This window comes from Sapajus apella, unplaced genomic scaffold, assembly GCF_009761245.1.
Source record: "Sapajus apella isolate SASKATOON/1434 unplaced genomic scaffold, GSC_monkey_1.0 scaffold181, whole genome shotgun sequence".
NCBI lineage: Eukaryota > Metazoa > Chordata > Mammalia > Primates > Cebidae > Sapajus > Sapajus apella.
In genome coordinates, this window is record NW_022437121.1 from 605,227 (window position 1) to 627,989 (window position 22,763).

A 22,763-nucleotide genomic window follows, 5' to 3' on the forward strand; every position below is an offset into this window, starting at 1 on the left:
ACACAAATTCAGGAGCGGCAGGCCTCCCTGTCACATGGGGTCCTCTTCTCACTCACGAAGCCCGGAGCCCCATATACAGGCTGGTGAAACCGTCAACACCCCCGTGGCACCTAGGCTGCATCCTCCCCGAGGCACAGCCAGGCTCAGCACCCTGCCTGCAGGAGGCCCAGGGGACTGTGCCTGGAGGTCTCAGCTCAGACGTCACCTCCTCAGCGAGGCCTCCCTGCTCTCAGGCCGAGAAAGTCCTGCAGGGACACCCTGGTGGCACTTCCCATAGTGGTTCCCACCTGTGAACCACCACAGGCCAGCCCCAGCTCACACCATGCTTCTCGCCCCTGACTGTGACAGAGAGAGCAAGACAGGGCTGCCCGAACCCCTGGCAGTGCCTGGCACAGAGCAGGATCGCAAGCCAGTGAGTCCACAAACAGAGGCCCAGGCTCACCAGGAGGCCCTTTTGGTCCAGGGAAAGTCTCTGCAGCAAAGGGATGAGTGGCAGCCTCTGGGATTGCAGTCCTCATAGCAGCCCTCACAGTGGGCACTGCATTGGCCCTGGGAGATGGACTGCTGTCTCCCATGTGCTGATGGAGAAACTGAGGCACACAGCAGGCATGTACTCTGCCTCTGTCCCCAGGCCCACTCAGCGGGGCAGCTGAACTCGTTCCCCTTTGCAGGGAACTCCAGGAGAAGGAAGAACCCTGACCTGGGTGCTAGGCAGGGGGGCTGCTCCTGTGCCTTGGCTTCCCCAGCTCTTCCTGACACCACCCCTCCCCTGGGCAGTGCCAACAGGGCTTGCCTGTGACTGCCTGGGAGGCCCTGCCCTCACGCACACCCTTGCACCAGCCCCCAGCCCCTCCAGGCCTTGCCCTGCCAGGGTGCACTGTTGCCAGGGAGGCGGGAGTTTTTGGAGCCTCCAGGCGAGGAGAGAGTGAACGGCAGGCAGTCAGGCTCTGCTTCAAAAGGTGGCTGAGCTGTAGGCATGGGATTCCAGTTTTTTTACTCTCAATTCTAAATTTAGATGCAGAGGGGTAAACAGAGCCTGGCCGCCTCCTGTTTTGAGAGACCCCCAGGCACTGAACAGAGGAGCCCGTGTTTGCAAAAACGACTTTTCCCTCCACTCAAACTTTAACACAAACAAACGCATTTTGTTCGAAGGGCAAAGAAAAGTCTTAAATTCTCCCCAAACGCCTTGGCAGCCAGGGCGGGCGCCACACTTAGGGGATCCGGGACTTTTCACATCCAAATCAGGTATCCCCACCCTTCTCAGGGAAGGGGACCGGAGGGGACACTCAGCCATTAAGCCGGCACCCTCACTGGACAGCTGTGGGAACTGGTGGCCAGCAAGGCAAGGGACCTTCCAGGAAGTCCACCTGGGCCACCCAGTGTTCTAGGTGGGACTGCTTCCCCCCTAATTTGTGTCCACCTGGCCCCACAAAACAGGATATTTGGAAATAGGCAGATGAGCTCCTCCTGGATCGCCTGGCTGGACCCTCAAGCCGATGGCAAGAGTCCTTATGAGAGACGGGGCCGACTCAGAGGAGTGAGGCCACTGTATGCGGGGACAAATGGAGTCTCCAGCCGCGGGGAGAGGGGAGGAGAGGTTCTCCCTGCGCCTTCAGAGGGGTCGGGCCCGCGCACACCTCCAGTCGGGCTCCCGCCTTGAGAGCTCCTGCATTTCTGTTGCTCTGGGCCCAGCAGTTTGCAGACTTTGCAGTGGCAGCCCCAGCACCCCCAGGGCGTGTCCGAGGGGTGAGGAGTCCACAGAGTCCAGGCGAGGCCTGGGGCAGATGCAGCAAGACGATGAGAACGGCCCGGCCCTCGGGAACCCGCCCCCACCTGGTAAGGGCCGTGGTGGCCCCCACGGACGGAGGTGGAGTAGGCCTGGCTGCCCGGCGGCGGGGGCTGAGCTTCACTCCCTGTGGGGTAAAGGAAGCCAGGACAAAGGAGCTGAAAGAAACAACCACTCAGGGCACAGTTGCGAATTGGCAAACTGGCTTGAAAGCCCCCATCTGGGCTGCCCCTTCTTTCGTTTCTCAAGTTCTGTTTGTCCGAGAAACGCCAGGAACACAGCCCATAACTCAGGCCTCAGGCGCCGCTCCCCCCGACAGCTGCAGGGCAGCTGAATGGGAGCTGTTTGCCCCGGAGCCCCGGGCGGCGGGGGGCCCAGGGCGACCAGGGGCGCGGGGCCTGGCGGGAACAATGGCCAGGCCAGGGCGCGATGGCCGAGGCTCGGGCTGCAGCTGACAGTGCGGGCCGGGGCACTGATGCCAAGCCGGGCACAAAGGGGCCGTGTTCCCGGCCAGCGGGCGGATGTTTGCACAGGTGTGGGAGTGGGAGGGCCGCTTTGCCGCGGGCGGGGGGGCTGGGGGGCTGGGGGGTAGCGTCCGCTGCCCACAGCTCCAGCGGGCGGCCAGGAAGGCAGGCAGGCCAGCACTGAAGGCTGGGTACCGCTTATCAGCCATGCTGGGGCCAGCACCCACTGGCTTCCACTGCGCCGCTGGCTCCTCAGTGCCCACCTCGCCACCAGCCTCCTGGGAACTCTCCTGGCTCTGGGCAGTCCGTCCCTGAGCAGGCCCTGCCCCATCTGCACTCACTGCCGGCAGGCTCCGGCCGGGGGCTGGGCCCTTCTGCCCAAACCTGCTCAGGCCTGCCACACTGGGGCCTTCGGGGGGACACAGGCCCCCAGGAAGGCAGGCAGAGGCCGAAACCGCAGCCTGCCCCAACCCAGGCGCTGTGTCAGCATGCCCCCACCTTCTCTGAGCAGTCGGGCAGTTTGGAAGCTTCCAGAAAACCTGCTGACTTGGCCTACGTCAGGAGCCACTGCTGGGTGTCTGGCCTCACCGGGAAAGGCAGAGGGGAGGGAGGGGACACAGCAATTGCTGGGGCATGTGCCTGGCTGGGGAGCCGACGGGCGGCTTCTTGTCCTGCCCAGATGTGCTCTGAGGGTGGTAGGGGGGCCCCCGAGAGCCAGCGAGGCCGGGCCTTTCTGGAAGGAGGACTCAAGGCAGACAGGCTGGGTCCTGGCACCACCACCATGTGCTTTCCACGGCTGTCCTGCCCGCCCCCAGCTCCAGCCCCTATGTGGCCCCCAGGCCTTGGCTCCCACCCTGTGCAGACTTCAATGGCCTCCTCCCAGCCCCCAGCCCCTGCTGCTACCATGGTCCCATATGACCTGTTCTCGGGCCCAGTGAGCCCAGAGGGCAGGAGACGAGGGCAGACTCGAGGGCAGACTCCCCTGCGGTGGAGCAGGGGACACCCCGTCACCTCAGTGCTGGGGCTTCCCGTACCACACCCAGGGCCACTCCCCAAGGTGTGATGGTGCCACTCTGGGCCTTGGTGGCCTGTGGACGGCTCACCCGGCCCTGCAGCTGTGGGAGGAGAGGGGATGGAGTTACCCGCTTCCTGCACTCCAGCCTCTAGCCAGCTGCTCCCCTCGGGGTACCCACACGTTTCCCCCAGAAGCAACCCTCAAGCTCCATGTGGATATAAAAGCCAGTTTTCACTGAAGGATTTGAAGGCAGCCACCAACTCCCAGAGGGACACTGGCAAGCTGGGCCTGCCCCTAGAAATGCCTCAGCCAGAGTCCTCTGAGCCATGAGAAACCACTGCTGGGCCTACATGCAGGTGATATGGGACTCGGGCAGCCTGAAGCTCGGAGGACGCGCCCTGATTCCCGCAGCTGCACCTCCTTGGTACTTCTCCCTCTCCCACGGGCAAGCTTGACTCCCTCCAGGAAGCCCCAAACACTTGGCCTGACACCCAGCCCCACGCCTCCTGTGCAGCCTCTCCGAGCTTGGGTGGCTGGCATTCCTGTGTGGGATCTGCCTGCTCACACCCGCTTCCCCAAGGCTCCTGGGCCACTCTAGGTGGCTGGAACCCACCTTCGCAGCCGGGGGCAGCCTCTGGGCCCACAGGCTGGGTCCCCGCTCCCCCTGGGCCCAGCTGCACCTAGGTCGTCACTGCACAGGGCTCAGAACTTGCAGCCCAGCGTCCACCGGACCCACGGGAGCTCTCTGCTCTCTCCTGGGGTCTCTTGAGCCATCGTGGCCTTTCCTGTTTGCTGTCTCATGTCTGGCTCCTTGGGGACAGTGGCACTCACAGGGCCTGTGTGGACCTTCAGAGACACGTGAGGCATGTGTCTGACCTCACCCTCCAGGGGCCCTGCCAGGGTGATGGCTGGGGTGGGCGCAGGGAACAGGGAGCCTGGGATGTCGGCAGGAGGTGGAGCCACGGGGAAGCCGAGACCGCTGAGCCTCCAACACGTGCTCCAGCGACCCCTCAGACTTCTCGCCGCTCAAATCTCAAAATCAAGGATGACATGTTCAGAACTTCAGGATGGTTATGCCAGAGCACTTGACACAGCGTGGGGACCCGTGCAGGCAGCTCCAAGCGCAGGTATGTGGACGGGGGGCTGCGGGAGCGCAGGTGAGAAGCCCCCGCCAGCAAGGCCTGACGTCTGGACACACCAGTGTCCCGGTGTCCTGTCCCTCTTCAGCCCGGGCCGCCCCCACCCGCCTGCCTGGAAGTTTCTGACTTACCACCCCCCACCACAGCGCGTCTGCGTAGCTGCCGAACTCCACGCGGCCCGACTCGTTCACCGCGTCCTTCTCAGCCAGGTACACGAAGTATGAGGAGAAGATGAGGCCCAGAAAGCCGATGTACAGGGTGGTTATCAGCTCCTAGGCCAGAAAACAGGCGGTGTCGGGCTCCAGGCGCCGCGGGCTGAGAGCCTCCTGTGCAGGCGCCTAAGCAAGTCCCAGCGATCACCAGACGTCTACGCCGCTCCGGCATGGTGCCCAGGCACAGGGCTGGCTTCCATATAACCCGCTACTCACAACCCTGGTAAGCGGCCGGTGGGGGTTACCCCCAGAGTGAGGCTCAGCCCTGGGGTCTCCCTAGGCCCACCGTCTGAGCCGGCGCTGGCTCCACCGATTGCCCGGCTCTCTTTCCCACCACGTGACAGAACCAAGAGTGGACCAGGACCCAGCAGATCCTCAGGGTGAGGAAGAGGCCCCTCACCCCACAGAGCCAGGGGCCGGCGCAGCCTGAGCCTGTCTGGGTGCGGCCCTCGGGGAAGGGGTGCTGGTGGCCCTGTCCGCCTGGGTTCTCGATTTGCCTGGGTTTTTCATTTCTGTCGTTTCGTTTGCCCCCAGCTCAAAGGTGAGCACATCATCCGTCTGCAGGCCAGGGTCACCGGCACCGGGGGTTGGGGGGTGGAGCACCCCAGCCAGGCTCAGGCTGGGGCTCGCTCCGAGATCCTGGGCCCTGTTCAGAACCTTGAGCCTGGGCACCCAGGGCCACAGCACATCCCAAGTCATCCTAGTGTGGGCTGCTCAGCCCCCTCCACCCTGCCCCACCCTGGGCCCTGCACCCCCAAATCAGGCTACGCACCTGGCGGTGGATGAAGACCACAGAGCCCAGGAGCCTCCAGGTGCCTCCCTGGCGGTCGACATGCAGCATCCTCAGGATCTGGAGGAAGCGGATGCCCCTGGGAAGGAGACGGTGTGGGGCTGAGGGAGCAAGGCTGGGCTCAGGCGCACACTCCGGGCCTGGGGGTGGCCGACAGCATGGGTGTCCCTGTCCTTGCTGGATGCCCACTCTGGGTGGGGAGGCTGGGTGTACCTCCATCCCGACAGGGGCCTTGGAATTTCCCTCCTAGGCACAGCCCCCCAGAGCCTGCTCTGAATCTGCTCACATAGGGTTGGGGCTGGCGGCCAGCCAGGTACCTCCAGATTCCCTCAGTCCCCAGACTGCCTTCCAGGGGAGCCCCTTGGGTCACCCCAGTTTGCAGATGAGCAGGCTGTGTGCCCAAATGGTCAGGTTATCACCGAAGTCCTCGTAGCTCAGAGGTGCCGGGGCTGGGCCAGAGCCCAGGGCTGCCTGAGGCATCTCCAGTCTGAGCCGTGCACTCCACACTTGTCTGCTCCACCCACCCCAGCACACAGCTCAGTGTACACAGGGGCAGCAGGCACCAGGGCACCTTGCATCAGAGCAAGGCAGATGGGGTGTGAGACTACCTACAGCTCAGGAGGGGTGCTCAGTGCAGCAGGGAGAGCTCACAGCACAGACGCACCTGATGGCTGATGTGGCAAACACCTGCCCCTTGGAGCCCACGCAGAGGACCACCATGGAGGCCACGACCACGATGAGGTCTGTGGGGTACAGGGTAGAGGTAGATTGTCATGATTGTCACCAAGCAGGGCTCCAGGAAAGACCACACCCCCTGCTCTCATCTAGGGAAGGGGCTTGCCGGTTAGGCGGGTTAGGCCCTGATGACGGGGGACATGGGAACACCTTGGATAGGGAGCCAGGCAGCACCTAAACTGGGAGACCCAACCCCTGTTGGGCCACATGGAGCCTCCAGCCCAGGCTGGGCCCTGTGCTGAGCCCTGCAAGGGGCTAGAAAGGGCAGAGCCTTAGGCCTGGACCACGGTTCTTGGGCCACCGAGGGCGACTGGCCCACCGTGAAGCTCTGCTGGGCTGCGAGGCTCCTGGGAATCTGGGAGGGACCAACCCCCACCCTGACACCATGATCAAAGTCTTAGTGCAGAGGTGGTAGGGGACTGTAAATGCTCTGTGCTGGGTCCCAGGCAGTCACCCTACTGCTGGCCTTGGGGCTCCCCAGTCCTCAGGGGACTCTCTGTTGGGGGTCCTTCCTGGTCTGGAAACCTGGGCGTGACCTCCACAGGGCAGGCATGACTCACCGATGATGGAAATGGGCTTCCGGGCAAAGCGCAGCCGCCCCCAGAGGCCCACGTACTTGCTGCGGCAGCCGGCCGACCAGAGGCGGACCATGTACTCCGTCCCAAAGAACACCACCAGCACGATCTCCTGCAGGGACAGAGTGGGATGCTCACTGCTGGCAGGCTCGGCCTCGAGAGGCCTCAGACCCTGAGACTTGTTTGGACCCAGCTACACTGGGAGCCTCTGCTGAAGGACACCCCAAGAACAGCAGGCCCAGGTCCTGGCCTGTTAGGGCTGATGATGGCTGTGCACAGAGGCCCTGGAGGGCCGAGCAGCTTAAGCTCACGTCCACAGGCAGTGGAACCCAGGTGAGGCTACAGCGCTCTGGCCAGGCCTACCTGGGCCAGAGGAGGCCCCATGCCAGAACCCCCGCCTGGGCTAGAGGGGGCCCCATACCAGGAACCCCGGGCGCCCTCCGTGAGAAGCAGTTTCCCACGAGCTCCAGCCCCAGGCAGCCTCACAGCTGGTCTTTGAGCCCGGCCTCCCTGGGGTGGGGGCAGCCTCTGGACCACTTTGCCTTTGGAGGGAGTCATCTGCCCCCTCCACACCCCCACGCCTCCTCAACTCCACCAATACCAGAGGGCAGAGGTTCCTGGAGGAGTGGGAAGAAGACCCTCAGAGCTGGATCCCACCTTCTAGGCACAGAAGTGGGTACCTGGGCCTCAGTGTCCCTGTCTGTAAAGTGTGAATGCAGCAGTGGCAGGCTCAGCGGGCATGGGTGGGGACATACTGTCCAAATGCAGCTGTGACACTGAAAGCACAGAGGCCGCCTGCAGGCTTGCGCCCCGCACCCAGGCAGCCGGGGTGCAGGGGAGGCCCTCAGGGAAGGCATGAGAGGCTGGAAGATGAAACCAGCCCTCACGTGTGGAAGGTGCTAGCCACACAAAGCCACGAAACCACAGGCATATGGCGTCTCAGGCTTGCTTTCGGTGAACTCCTGCCTGTCTTCCCTCAGAAGCTGGGCCCAGGAGGGGACTTCTGCTCCCACTGGGTGAAGGTGGCTGGCCTTGCTGCCATGCCACGCCCCACCGGGGGTCCACTATGAGTGGTCGGCTGGACACTGCCATCGCTGGCTCCCAAATGTTATTAATTAGGACAGAATGATACACCATCCGGCGTGTGTAGGGGGCAAGCCCAATGGACAAGAAGAGACACAATAGGAACTTAGCTGCTTTCCTTTTGCAAAAATGTTTTTGGCTCATGGTGTCAGATCCTTCAGGGGTGAGGGTATGTGCAGTTGGGTGCATACAGGAGATGGCGGGGGTGTGAGGTAAAGGGTCTGGACACTTGCAGGCTCCATGGCCTCATGGGGGGTTCGGGTCCCACCTCTGTCCTCAGCTTCTGGGGACTGGGGCTTTGGCTGAGGTCTGGCTGAGCTCCTTAGGAAAGAGACCACCTTGGTCTTATCCACACCCATTTCCCAGGCCCCAGGACAGCACCTTCTCCGGCCAGTGCTCAACATAGACATACCGAATGAACGAATGAATGAATGTTCCAAAGAGCTGGCCTAGAGCTCTCTGGTAGCACAAACTCTGTCTCGTCAGGTTTTGCTTCTGAGAACCTGCCCTGTAGGGAGGTGGGCCTGGACACAGTAATGTGTGCCTGTGTTTGGTCATCATGAAAAAGGCCACAGAAACACGGAGCTCCGAGTCCCCGAAGCTGAGACAGTACACATGGCGGCATGGAGGCCGGCTTGCCCAACCTCTGGTGACCTCGGTGGGGAGGCATCGCGGCTCCCAGCCCAGCTCTGCTGACCCATACGCCACCCAGCAGACTGGCCCTTAGCAGGGTTTTTCTTGTTTAGATGCACTTTATTTTAATTTTTAATTTTTGTTTTTGAGACAGAGTCTTGCTCTGTTGCCCAGGCTGGAGTGCAGTGGCATGATCTCTGCTCACTGCAACCTCTAGCTCCCAGGTTCAAGTGATTCTCCTACCTCAGCCTCCTAAGTAGCTGGGATTACAGGCACACACCACCACACCTGGCTAATTTTTTGTATTTTTTTTTTTTTTTTTAGTAGAGATGGGGTTTTGCCAACGTTGGCCAGGCTAGTCTCGAACTCCTGACCTCAGATGATCCACCCACCTCAGCCTCTCAAAGTGCTGGGATTACAGGCGTGAGCCACCGCACCCAACCTTGTTTTGATGTACTTTAAAAATTACTTAAGTACCTTCTCCAGCCATGTCCAGGCAGGCCTGAAGTGCTAAATGTGTCTTAAGTTATACCTTTAAACAAATAAGCAACCACTGGGGGTTGCTGTGGATAGCTGCATGTCTTTCTAATATTCTCTTGACCTCACGCCCGGGGAACCTGCTTAGAGGCTGGCCTTCGGAGGTGGCAGGACTCCTGCCTTGTGGGACATGGTGATGGGAAAAATTAAAAACAATGCTGATCCCCAAATCTGGCTGGAGGTGGGAAGGCGGTTCAAGGTCCCATGGCTGGGGAGGCCCCGCTTGTCGGGTTAATTAGGCTGGTGCTGCTGGCAGGCCAGGATGGAGCCAAGGAAAAGTCCCTTCACCATCTCTAGGCTGGAAACAGCCAGATGAGTTGGAATGTTTGCTCAGAGATAAAACTATCTCCACCACCATCAGCCTCAAACACTTTCCTGAGCTGTGCGGGACAACACGGGGGGCCAAGGCCGCAGTGAGACCCCAGGTTGCTCACACTCATCTGGGACCAGGGAGGGGGAGTGGTCCCCCATGCCATGCCGTGGCCCATTCCCAATTCAGGGGACCACACCCCTAAAAAAGCAGGCTCACAGAATGGCAGGCCCGCCTCCCCCTGGCTCCAGCAGTCAAGACCCCAGATGGGTGATGTCCTAGCCACCCTCCTCACTCTGGGTTCATCTGTATTTGCCGACTTGGCCCCAAGCTCCAGAGGTGAGCTAAAGAGGCGTCAAGCTATTCCCCAGAACCTGCGTTAGTGACTGCTGCCTTGCCCCCCTTGCTCAAGCAGCTGCCATAGCTCCTGCTGTCCTCACTGAAGGTGGGAGTCTAGGCCTGTCCCTGAGGCTACCTTCCCAGGGGCTCACAGCCCAATCTCCCCCAGAGCCTCCCACAGGCCCCAAGTGTTCCCCATGCCTGGGGCGCCCCATGCCTCCTCAGGGCTCTGTGTCTAGAGTGCTCTCTCCCTCCCCCATTCTGCCCCCTGGGTTCCCCCACCCTCCTCAGGCCAGCTCAGCACCCCCAGCCCCAGCCCCAGCCCCTCTGAGAGCCCCATCCACCACACGGGCAGAACCAGGGGTGTTTTCCGACTCCCCGACTGATCACAGAGACAGCCCCAGGGCCTCTGAGGGGCACCCAGCATCATCCAGCCCCACAAAGTGCCTGTCACAAGATCTATGTGGCGCCAGCAAGCCCCCCGGGTCAAGGATGAAGTGCCCTGGGACGCTGATGGAGTGCGGCCCTGAGCCCTGCCCCACAGATACGAGGAGAAGAGCCGTCCTTGGTCTCCACTGAGACCACAAACAGACCAAGGGGACAAAGAGGCCCCTCCCTCCCGATCACTCTCCTTCGGACTAAAGCAAGGCCGCCTCCTGGCTGCGGATGGTTTCACGGACAAAGGGGCCCCAGGGCTGGGCACAGAGACGTGCACGGAACAAACACAGACCACCGTCACAGGGTGGTGGCCTCTGTCCACATTTTACGGGGAAGGAAAGTCAGGCTGGGAGAGGTCAGGGCACCCGCAGCTTAGGGGAGGGAAGGCGGGTGACCATGGCAGAGAGAGCCCCCCAAGACAAGGTACAGGCATCCTCAGGTGTGGGAGTGAACACGGCAGGAGAGGCCAGGCCAGCCAAGGAGGGCTAACCACTCTCATGCATAGACACCACTGGGGGCCACATGGGCACGGTGGTGGTTCTGGAAGCAGCCCTGTTACTGCCAGATGAGTGGGTACAGGCCAAAAGCTGAAGGACCCTTGGCAAAGGGAACCTAGACATGAGACGAGGACCCCAGGCTGTGAATGCGGCTCTGGGAGGGGGAAGGCACCCGAGAGGAGCTCCAGAGCCACCAGCCCCACTGAGGGACAGGAAGGTGTCTGGATCCTGTGGGGCGAGGCAGGGAAGACAGGCCTGGGCCTCACATGGCCGCCAGCCCCACCAGCCACCCGCCTCCGCCTTGGTGGTCATCCAGTGGGCAGCCGGGCAGCTGGAGAGTTGAGTCTGGCCTGGAGGGAGGGTGTGGGTGTGACATGGCCCCAAGGTGGGTGCAGGCACAAGAGCCGCCAGGACCACAGCACCCCCTTCCTCCAGACCCAGAGAGGGGCCGGGGACGAGGATGTGCGGGGTCAGGAAGTCAAACCCTGTGGGTTCTGCCCCTCCCTGAGACACCGTCACAGAAGCAACAGAAAAGACATGTGAAGTGGGAAGAAATGCTGGCTGAGGCCCCTGCCCCTCCACAGGGGACCCACTTGTTCCACTGTGTGCTTTTCTGGCAAGGCCTGGAAGCAGATCTGTTTCTGGGTCCTTGTCCCCCAAAACAAGATAGGCCACGGGTCCTGCCCAGAAGCCGGCCATCCCATCCTGCACCCCCAGCTCCGCTCCACGAGTGTGAATCCATGTCCCTCCCGGGGTATGTTACACGTTGGCTCTCGCGGGTATTATTTGTGTAATTTAAAACCATTTAAAAAAAAACAAACTTCCTAGCAACTCAAGTTTTTTTAAATAGGCCAAGGACTTGAACAGTCATTTCTGTAGAGAAGATACACAGATGGCCAACAGGCCCACGGAGAGGCGCTCAGTGCCACTAATCACCAGGGAAACGCACAACCAGACCACAGCGAGGTGCCGCCTCTCAGCCGTGAGGGTGGCTCCCACCCCAAACAGAGTGATGAGCGCTCCCAAGGATCCGGAGAAGTCGCGGCCTCATGCACCACTTGGGTAAATGGAGAACGCTGCCACTGCCGTGGGACACGTGAAAACACGGAATGACAGCCCCCCAATTTTGCTGTGACCCTAAAACTGCTCTAATAAACAGTCTATTCAAATAATATGCCAGAAAAAAAATATGACCCAGCAATTCCACTCTGGAGTCTGTCCCCAGCCTCTTTAAAGGAGAGCCACACACACCCATGACTATGGCAGCACATTCACAAAGCCAAACAGAGGGAGCGGCCCAGGGTCCCCCAACGCGCCGATGGAAGATGTGGTCCCTCCATACAATGGCATGGGATTCAGCCTTAAAGAGAAAGAGAATTCTCACACAGGCAGCAACATGGAGGAACCCTGGAGACGTTAGGCTCAGCGAAATGAGCCAGTCACACAAGGACAAAGGCTGTCTGATTCCACTCACATGAGGTGGCCACAGCCAACAAATTCACAGAGGTAGAAAGTAGATGGTGAGTGTCAGGGGCTGGGAGGGGGAGCGGGCAGTGAGTGTTTAATGGGGACACAGTTTCATCAGTTTTGCGAGATGAAGAAAGTTCTAGAGCTGGCTGGTGGCGATGGTCACACTGAACTGTGATCTTAAAAAGGGTTAAAATGGTAAAATACATTTTTATTTTATTTATTTTGAGACAGAGTGTCACTCTTGCCCAGTCAGGGAGGCAGTGGCACCATCTCCACTCACTGCGACCTCCGCCTCCCGGGTTCAAGTGATTCTCCTGCCTCAGCCTTCCAAAGTGCTGGGATTACAGGCATGAGTCACTACGGCTGGCCCTATATTTCACCATACCGTTAAAGAAGAATGTGGTTGGCAGGAAGCAGGAGAAGGGGACTGGGGATGGTTTTCCTTTTGAGGTGATGGAAAAGTTCCGGAACTGGGGGCACGTGTTGGTTGCACCATCTTGTGAATGTACCAAATGCTGCCAAACTGCACACTGTGAAATGGTTGAAATGCGGAATTTTAAGATTACGTGCATTCTCTGATGATGAAATGAGGGCCTGCAGGGGCCCTGGCCCATGGCGGTTACTTACCTGGGCTCCCACTGCCCAGGTGTCCCGAAAGGATTCTGCGGGCCTTCAGGGCCCCCCAGCGGCCTGAGTATCTGCCTTGCTCCAGCTGCGGTCATCTGCAGCTGTCCTTGAGTCTTTAGTTCTTAATCTTCACTGACTATTGTTAGTTCAGCATTAAACAAAATAGCTAAGCACAAGCCATTTGTCAATTGCAAAATGGCACGCAGACCTTGAGCCCTCTCAGGATGAAGGCAAAAAACAAATACTAGGCGGTGCAAAGGGCCCTAGCTGGAAAAACACAGGGAAGTCGTAAAATTCCTCCTAATCTTGTTTCATCGGAACATTGACAAGACATGTGTTGAATGGATCTCAGTGCCATCCTTCACCGAGGGTCCTGGGTGCCAGCAGGACGCCCTAAGGCACAGTCACCACCTCTGATGGCTTCACTGTTGATACTGAAATCTTGTCCTCTGGCAGACAGACACTGGGACCCTCACCCTCAACCCAGAGGAAGTCAGTATGTGGTGCAGAAGGAAAATGGAAGCTCAAGGTCACACAGGAGACACGCGGCCCTGCACGCAGGCCGGCCCCATGCTGGTTTCCGGTGTTGTGGCGTTAACGGCGGCACAAACAGGAGATCTGCCCAAAGCTGGAGGGCCAGCAAGGGTTTAGCAAAGCAGGTGCTTATCTGGGATTTTTAGTCTCCAAGCTCACAGAGGGGGAAAGGTCACACATTGGCTTAAACGTGTTGCAACCAGCCCTGGTGCTCTCTGAGAAGGCTGAAGGTCGGCCCGGCCATCTGATCTATTGTTTTGCTCTTATCAGTTGGCGAATCTGCATCATTGCGAAGATTTTCTGGGTTCAATGTGTTTAGAAGTTCCAGGCTGCCGGAACCACATGATTTAGGACCTTAGAGAAGGTCCCTGCGCCCATCAATCACATGGGGAAGATGGCAAGGCAGCCTGAAATAACTGGTTCTGACCAGCTGCACTCACATCCTGCCTTTCTGGATGAAATATATAGATTTTTTTTTTAAACTAAACAATAAAGGAAGCTTCACAGACCCTTATCGTGAGGACGTAGCGGCTCTGACATTACTCTTCTATTATCTCCTTTGTCTATTTTGGGGTCTCTGATGTTACTGCTCTACAACCTCTTTAAAGGAAAATTAATTTTAAAGAGGCTGGAAGATGAAGATTAAATACCAAGGATCAGAGCTGAGCTTCATGGAAGGGGCCAGGGTCAAGGACACAGAAACGCAGCCAGCCTCCCAGGCGCCCCTGTAGACTTAGGCCTGGGGACCTTCCACTGGAGCCAGGAACTCCCCCACCCCCCGAAAAGACGGAGATCAGTGTTGACACTTTTTAGGAGACAATATGGCCTTATCAGATGGGGTAGACACAGGGGCTAGGCTGGGGGTGCTGTGGGGACCCAGGGTTAGGTTTTCGCCCCCCGCCCCATAGCTGGGAAGACAGGGGTTGGGCCTGTGCTGAGCCAGGCGCTTCCCTGTGGGGGCAGTGGTCCCCCCAGCATAGAGCCCGCCTGGCGGGCTTTGGGGCCAGCTGTTCCAACTCCACACCGGCCCAGCCCTGATAAGCCACAGAGAGAGCCAGCCTCGCACTCCCAGGAGGGTCAGCTGGCCGGAGGGCGATGCAGGCACTCAGGCAGCTCAAAGCGCCCTTTGTCCCAGGGCCTGCCTGTGGCCAGCTGCTCCCAGCCGCCAGCCTGTGCTGAGAGCCTGTGGGCCCCCCAGTGACGTGCTGGGCACAGCTGGGGCCCTCAGTCCACACTAGCCACCCCCCTCACCCCCACCCCCCGGGGAGCACCAGTCCCCCACCCTGCCTAATGTAGCCTGGCCTGGGGCAGGCACCACAGTGGGGCCAGCCAGGCCCACGTAAGATGCACAAGCCACGGTGCCAAAGGTGACACAGTCGGGGTCCGGCTTCCCTGTCCCGGTCCTACTGCTGGGAGGCTGACCCTGCCCTGTCCCGGCCCTACTATTGGGGGGCTGACCCTGCCCTGCTGCTGGGGGGCTGACTCTGCTCTGTCCCGGCCCTGCTGCTGGGGGGCTGACCTTGCCCTGCCACGGCTCCTCTCCTGCCAAGTGTCCCCTTAGTTGGGGCACAACTGGGGTGCCATGCTGAGCCAGCCTGTTACTCTGGGGCTGCAGCCCTCTGCTCGGCTGCTTCCCCAGGCCGCATGGAACATGCAGCCTGTGACCTTGAGTGGGGCCCTCCATGTCCCTGCCGAGGCCCTGGCTGCCTGAGGCCCTGGCTGCTCAAGACGCCAGCCACCCAAGGTAGCCTGGAACAGGCCCACTTCCTCGGAGGGGAGGGCCTCTGTGCCCCTGCACAGCTGGCTCCAGGCAGCCAGGGTTGGCACTGGAAGTATGGTAGGGGGTACCTGCTACCTTGGCCAGGCCCCCTGAGAGCCCCCTGTCCCACACATTAGCAAGAGAAAGGGTGGCTAAGCAGGAGGAGGGTGGGTGCAGGACAGGAGCGGCCTGGGGTGAGGTGGCACCCCCATCCCAGGCAGGGGACCCAGACGAGCAGCTCAGCCACTCTGGGCTCAGTGTCCACATCTGTAAAACGGGGGCACCAGCAATACCCACCTCCTAGGGCTGTGGAGAGGGTGAAATGAGAACAGTGTCTTGGGCCTGTGGAAACGCCATGGGGATGGGATAGGGGAAGGTGGGGTTCCACGTGCTCAAGAGGGAAGCGATCTTATTGAGGGGCAGGGTCTGGGCACAGTGGGGCAGAGACTCTCACATAGGAGAGCCCTGCTGACCTGACGCCTTGTCCTGTGCTGGCCCGGCTGCCTGGAGCCCCCCACGTCACCTGGCCTTCCTGGCTGTAGAAGTTCCTACCTGTCCACAGCTCCAGACTGAGAGTTCCAGTCTGTCCCGCAGGGTGCCACTCAGCCTGACCTCCCCGCTGTGAAGCCCTCGCCTATCCACTGCTGCCTCTGCCTGGAACCCCTCCTTTCCTTCAGGTCTGTTCTGGTCTCCCCCAGAGCACCCTAAAGTCCAAGTACCCTAAAGCCTTCTCCACCCGCAAGTCCAGTGCTGAGACCAGCTCACTGTGTCCAAAAGCCTGCTGAGAAACTTCAGGCAGGGGACAGTGTCTCCCTCCCAGGCACTGCCTTGTGGGTGCTGTACTCGGTGTGGAAGGGGAGGCTGAGGGGCCCATAAAGACCTGCACACCCCCACTCTGGACGTCAACCCTGTGTGGGGGATGCTGCCGTCTCCCCGAAGGCTGTACATCACCACCCCTCTCCGTTCCTCCAGGATGGACATCATCCCCTGCTCCCCAAGGCTGGACGTCACTCTCCCTCCCCGCCATTGTCTGAGACGCGGGTGGACATATCCCCCTCCCTGTGTTTGGGACACTGCGTCTCCCTGCAGGGTACCTTGAGAGCTCCTCCTGGTCTGGCTCTCCCTCCCTGAAGTCACTGGAACACTTTAGGGGTCCTGGGCCTGCAGGAAGGCACACCCAGGAAGCCAGAGGAAGCCGCAAACCAGGCCCCACCCTGACTTCCCATGGGACCCCAGAGACAGAGGGAGGAAGGAGCCCCTGCCCAGGAAGGGGGCAGGAGAGCCCCAACCACAGGCCTTCCCTCAGCTGCCGGCCATCTCTGACCTTCAGAGCCATGGCGGCCAGCTGCTCTGTGTACTTGTCTCCTGGTTAATGACTTTGGGGTGACTCTGGGAGTAACGGGGCCGCTTTCCCTCAAGAACTAGCCCCACCGGACAGCTGCCCGGGCGTCCCTTCTCCCTGGGGAGCCAGAGAGGCAAGGGGCTTGCTGGGTTGTCACGGGGACGGCTGTTCCCATCCACCGGGCAGCCGGGCCCTGCGAGTGGGCGACAGCTGTCGTCTGGTCCCCCCGTCCTGGATACCATCCCAACAGGCGGCATGAGGCCTAGTGTCCCCTGTGGCCTGTCTGGGGAGACTCTTGGGAGGCTAAAACCTCAGGAGCTGGCCCTCCCCCTGCCCCGTGCTCTACATTCAAGTAGCCACAGGGCATACTCGGGGAGTTGACAAGATCCAGGCCTTCCCGCTCCTCCCTGGGCCTGCGTCCACCCCTAGCCTGAGGGGAGCCACGTTCACACATTTCCCAGCGACCTCCAGGCCCAGGGGCTGATTCCATAAGGCCTTCGTGTGGAATGCATCCTCTCCACCGGCTTCCAGGAAGCACCTCTGGCAAGACTGCCTGGTGGGCTTTCAGAGAGCGAAGAGAGTGCAATATTTTGCTCAAGAGACACCCCTTGAGCAAACCTTCCTTGCAGGCCAAGGCTCAGGTGACCCCTCCTGCTGAGCCGGTGCCTCCAGCCCTGCCTTGCCCCTTGTCTGCAGCTCTAGGAGTAACTGCAAACTCCTGACATTTGTCACGCAGGTGCCTCCCCGGGGTCTGAGCAGGAGGCACTCAAGACAGCCGGGCCCCGTGTGTGGGTATAGCGGGGGAGGGGTCAGCTCGGAAAGGGACTGGGACCACACCCTGGGCCTAACACATTCCTGGGCCCATTATCATTGGGGCCAAATCTTTCCCAGGACTGCTGGCTTCCGGGCCTTGGCCTCCGCATGAAGGCTGCCCACCCACGGTGGGGAGGAGAGGGGGCCTCTCAGTAATTTTAATTTCACATATACTGCCGGTGCCTTACTGGGGCTGACTAGAGTTACACGCATTTCAGGCGGTTTAATGAGGTGCCTCCAGCCCTGGGACCCAGCTCGCTGCACGAGCCGGCGGGGTGGGGGTTCCCGAGCGTGGCCCACTTCCTCCCGCACCTGGGTGTTCTCAAGGTCAGGAGGCGGACACAGGGTGCGGCGGCCACCCGACACCTGCCCGGGGTGGGAGAGGCAGATGGCGCTAGGCAGAGTGCCCACAGGCTGGCCCATCTAATCTCTGCCCCAAACCAGGCCGATTAGCAGATTCTGGTGAAGCAAAAACTATGTGGGCCTCCTGCCCTGAGACCCCCAGCACACTGAATCAATCCATCACCTGGCAAGGGGTGAGAACCCGGGAGGCACTCAATAAATGTCTATGCTTACACAACCTGCAATGCACATACTTTATTATTTTCAGGCAATAGATGAATTTCAATCCATGTGGGGGACAACATTTGCAAACGCAGCGGAGTCACCAGTGAGTGAGGCGGGCACTGGCACGGAATTTACAAAATGAAAGCATCTACAGTCAGTGCTGGGGGACAGCGGGAGTGACGTGTGGGCTGGGGCAGGCAGAGGGGCCTGGGTCTCATCACGCCCTACCTGGCCCACCCTCCCACGTGCATCTCCTCTTCTTTATGGCTACTCAGGAGAGTGTTCTTAACTCTCAAATAGTTAAGGGTTTTTTCTTCCTCAATCGTTTATCACTTATTTTTCATGATACTGGGTTTTGATCAGAGAGCATGGCCAGTTAAATCTCAATTTCTTGAGGTAGGTTAGATTTGATTACAGCCACATGAATGGTTGGTTTTGTATGTGTTCTGCAGATGTAAGGGAAAAAAACTACTCCATTATTAGGATTCTAAGTTATAGTGCTGGTTTTAAAGCACAGTCCTGAACTTCTTTGCCAGTCCTCCCCAGTTGAACCTGGGCTCTGTGGCACCTGCACTAAGAGGATACGGCCAGGTGGCTCTGCAGTTCCTGGCACTGCCTGTCTCCTGGACTGTTCATTTCTGGAACTGAGATGTGAGGAATCCATGCAGCTTTGGAGAGGCCCTGAGGAACAGGAGCCTGACCAGCCATGTTGGCACAACACTGTGGACCTCCAGCCCCAGCTGATACCACGCAGAGTGGAGATGAGCCGCCCCACTGAGCCCTGCCGGACTGCACACTAGCCAGCTCAGGCGTGTTGCCTATTTTGAAGGTGCTAGATCTGTGGATGGTTTGTTACGTGGCTATATATAATAAGAATAGGAGTCATTTCAAAATACTGTTAGAATCTAGAATTTCTCATGATAATAACATTTAACCATCCATGTCCTCACTTATCTTGTGCCCACTAGGACTGTCCTGTTCTGGAAGAGGCACATTAAATCTCCTCCTGTTATCATATTTTACCTTCCTTGTAGATTTCCAGTAGTTCTGGCTTTATATATTTTATGTTGTCTGATGCCTTAAACATTACAGCCACGTCTTCTATCAGCGCCTGATCTCGTTCACGCTGGTCTGACTTGAGCTTCGGTGTGGGTGTGAACCCTGATCTCCCGGCTCTCTCTTTTCCCCTTGCAGCAGGTACCTTCTCAGCATCTCTTTGGCCACTCCTTTCTTTTCAACCACCCATTATTGCTCCGCCTTACTTAATTCTACTGAACAATGTATTTGTTAAAAGATAACAGATTTTGTTATTATTTTTCAAAAGCAGCTATGGCAGGACCTTCTGTCTTTTGTAGAGGAATTCAGGCCCTTTACGTTTGGTGTGAACTTGAGTACATTCGATCTGACTCTTGCCGTCTTTATATTTGCTATTTGACTCTGTTGCTTCTCTCTTTTGCTTTGAGTTATTTAATTGACCAACATGGTATCCATTTTCTTATCTCATGAATTTGAGAGTTTCACTGAACTCTCATTCCACTGGTTCCTTAAACTCATAACCAAGTCTGCTACTCTCTGAAGACAGTTTCTGCCATGGTGTGTTCCCTAAGGCTTTCTCCTCACTCAGATAAGAATTTGCCTGTGACTGCATTTCATCCCTCTCCCCTCACCCCCATCAACGGCTCTGTGGGTGAATCAAGCAACCTCCAACATTGTTTTCATAGTTTAGAACAGGGCTTGACAAGCTTTTTCTCAAAAGCCAGATAGTAAATATTTTAGGCTTTGCAGGCCACGCGATTTCTGTTGCAACAACTCCAGCAGACGATTTTGTGCTGTTACAGCACAAAAGCAGCCAGAGATGAGCAGTTCGCAAGCACACACGGCTTGTGCTAATCAGGCCTTATGTACACAAATCAGCAGCCAGGTTTGTAGGTTATGGTTTGCAGACCCTTGGATTAAAGAATCCGCTGACAGGTACGTGTTCCTACGGGCTGAACTGTGTCTCCAGCCCCCGCAGATTCATATGCTGAAGTCCTCGTTTGAAACAGGGTTGCCACAGATGCCATTAGTTAAGATGAGGTTGTTTGGGTGGCCCCTACTCCCATATAACTGGTGTCCTTATCAAGCGGGGAAACCTGGACATGGACTGCATGCCAGGAGAACAGTGTGGAGGTGGAGGCAGAGACTGGGTCGATGCATCTACAAGGAACCTTCCACAGCAGCTGGGAGAGGCCTGAACACTCACCCTCACAGCCTCAGAATGAACCCAGCTAGCTGATACCTAGATCTTGGACTCCTGGGCAGGCAGGGGGCTGCAGCTGGCACCCTGGGGCTCCAGGTCATCAGCAAGCCCAGGCCAGAGGTCTGCTATTCTAGGGTACCAGGAGAGGTCCAGGCCATCAGCCACTGGGCCTGAAGCTTCCCCTCCCCAGGAGGGGTCCCTGTGGGCCTAGGAGAAAGAGTGCCCTGTCTCTCTAAGAGGTCCATCAGCCTACCCCTGCCCCACTCCACCAGAAAACCTGGGCTCTGAAGGCAGAGCTCAAAGTGCCAGTGGAGGCACTCCAGGCTGACGACCAGCAGAAGGAAAGACCAGGAGCGGGAAAATGTGGGTGTGTGTGGGAGGCACCCAGGGCTCTGCACAGTCAGAAAGCAGGTGGGGCTGCCCACACATCAGACCCCGAACCCTCTGCTGAGCCCCACGGTTGGCAGCTGCCTCCCAGGAATTGTACCCAGGGCCCCGCACACACAGGAGTGGCCCAAGCCGGCCGCCCTGCAATTTGTGGTGGGGGAGCCCGTGGCCCGGAGACACCCATGTCTGGCTGCAGACACCATTAGCCGCCCGGCAGTCAGCTTTACACGTATTTAAAGCAAATCCCCCATCTTCCCCAGGAAGGGCTATTTCTGTCTCCAGGCCAGTTAAACGGGGATTTACTTTCAGCCCAGGAGCCCCACTGCTGACGGCTGCTAACCCCAAAGTCGGTGCACCCCTCTGATCACTGCCTTAGCTGGAGCTGGGATGGAGGAGAAAGGGGTGGAGGGGAGACATTATTTTTATCTGCCAGGAGCCCAAGCTTCTAAAAATGTCTCGTTTAAGAATTTCACCAGCATTAGAAGTTCAGCAAAGCAAAGAGATGAGGGGCTGAGCACCCTTCCTTCCACTCGGGTAGGTGCTGAGAAGTCCCCGCCACTACCGCTGGGTTGAGCCCTGTTTACTTTAGCAGAGGCTGAGGAGCTACGAGCCAGGCTGGCCCTTCAGGGGCCTGCGCGGTGCTGGGACCAGAAGACCCACGGTTATTAAAGGCTGCAGTGTTTCGTGTGCGTGTGCACGTGTGTTGGCGCGTGCGTGCATGCGGGCCTGTCTCGTCTGTTTATGGACTGCTGGGTGCCTCACTCTGATTCTGCAAATCTAGAGATTTTAATGACAGGCGGTGAATTTAAACAGTTTTTTTTTTCCCCCTTTCAGGAATGTTTTAAGGGATTGAGAGGAAATTGTGCACGGATTTTGCTGTTTTAAGAGCTAATATGTGAACAACTTCAGAAGGATGTATGTTGTTTTAGGGCTGGAGTTTACACAGTAAACGGGAGAGTCAGAAGCAGACTTGTCATGGATTTGTAAGGCCCGTCTTCTTAAATTTCGTTCCTTTGAGAAGGGGCTGCCTTCCTGGGGAGCAAAGCTGGAAGGAAACAGCAAAAGTCTGATCTTCGTCCCCCGTGCCCCACACCGGGTCCTGTTGCAGAATCCCTGGGGAGGCAGTGCCCAGTGGGATGGGCAGCGGCAGAGACTGCCCAACTCAGGCCCCCTCTAAGGGCACTGAGGAGAGTCCTCCTGCAGATGGCTGTATTTGGAGGTTTGCAAACCCCACAGCCCCTAAGCTGTTCAGGAAAGACATCTCATCACAACATGGTCTTGTTTTCGAATTTGGGTTGGGGACACATACCATCAAAGACATGAACTATCAAAACCTCATCAAGAAAAAACAGACACTTGATGGCCCTGTATCTACTGACTTTCCAATGACAAACTTTCCTACAAAGAAAACTCCAGGCCCAGATGCCTCTACATGCTGTATCAAATGTTTAAGGGATAAATAATTGCAATCCTACACAAACTCTCCCTAAAAATTGAAGAGCAAGAAATATTTCCCAATTCATTCTCTGATGCCAGTAGCATCTGATGGCAAAACTAGACACAATAGCCAACACATGGCAAGCAATGCCCTCGTGAGCACGGGTGCAGCAGTTCTATACACACCAAAGTCAGTCACATCCAACAGGTGTTTTTAAAATGCATCATGACGGCCAGGCTTGGTGGCTCATGCCTGTAATCCCAGCACTTTGGAAGGTCGAGGCGGGTGACCTGAGGTCAGGAGTTTGAGACCAGCCTGGTCAACATGGCGAAACCGTGGCTGTACTAAAAATATAAAAATTAGCCAGGCGTGGTGGTGGGTGCCTGTAATTCCAGCTACTCAGGAGGCTGAGGCAGGAGAAGGGCTTGAACCCGGGAGGCAAAGGTTGCGGTGAGCTGAGATCACACCATTTCACTTCACCCTGGGCAACGAGAACAAGGCTCCATCTCAAAAAAAAAAAAAAAAAAAAAAAAAAAAAAAAAAACAAATACAAATAAGTCAATAAATATATAAATAAAATAAAAATTCATCATGACCAAGTGGGCTTTGTGTAAGGAATGCAAGGTTGTTTTACTACTTGAAAATCAATCAATGTGCTGCCCCACACTAATAAATTAAGAAAGAATTTGTGATTGAGATCATTGCAAATTATATGATTATCTCAATAGAGGCAGAAAGAGCACTTGACAAAAATGCAACGGCCATTCTTGACGCACTCTTCATTCCCAGCAAACCAGGAAGAAGAGGAATTTCTTGGCCTAGTAAGTGGCTGCTACGAAAACCCCACAGCTCCCAGCATACCTGAAGGTGAAAAACGGTCTCACTTCACCCGAGGAGTAAGACAAGGATATTGGCCGTTGTCCCACTGGCAGACACTGGAGGGTGCATTCAAGCAAAAACAAGAAAGAAACAGCATACGCATTGAAAAGGAAAAAATAAGACTGACTTAAGTTGGGACAACACAGTCATCTCCA

The 22,763-nt window shown here is 57.7% G+C and overlaps 1 protein-coding gene across 1 annotated transcript in view; it reads right to left on the reverse strand.

The window, feature by feature from the left end:
- The window catches only part of KCNQ1 (potassium voltage-gated channel subfamily Q member 1), a 390,974-nt gene that overhangs the window by 265,649 nt on the left and 102,562 nt on the right, over positions 1 to 22,763 (reverse strand). The window contains exons 3-6 of the mRNA XM_032268483.1: positions 6,702 to 6,828; positions 6,071 to 6,149; positions 5,389 to 5,485; positions 4,536 to 4,676 (exon numbers count right to left, since the gene is read on the reverse strand). Coding sequence (XP_032124374.1) covers positions 4,536 to 4,676; positions 5,389 to 5,485; positions 6,071 to 6,149; positions 6,702 to 6,828 — 444 coding nt within the window. The remainder of the gene's footprint in view (positions 1 to 4,535; positions 4,677 to 5,388; positions 5,486 to 6,070; positions 6,150 to 6,701; positions 6,829 to 22,763) is intronic.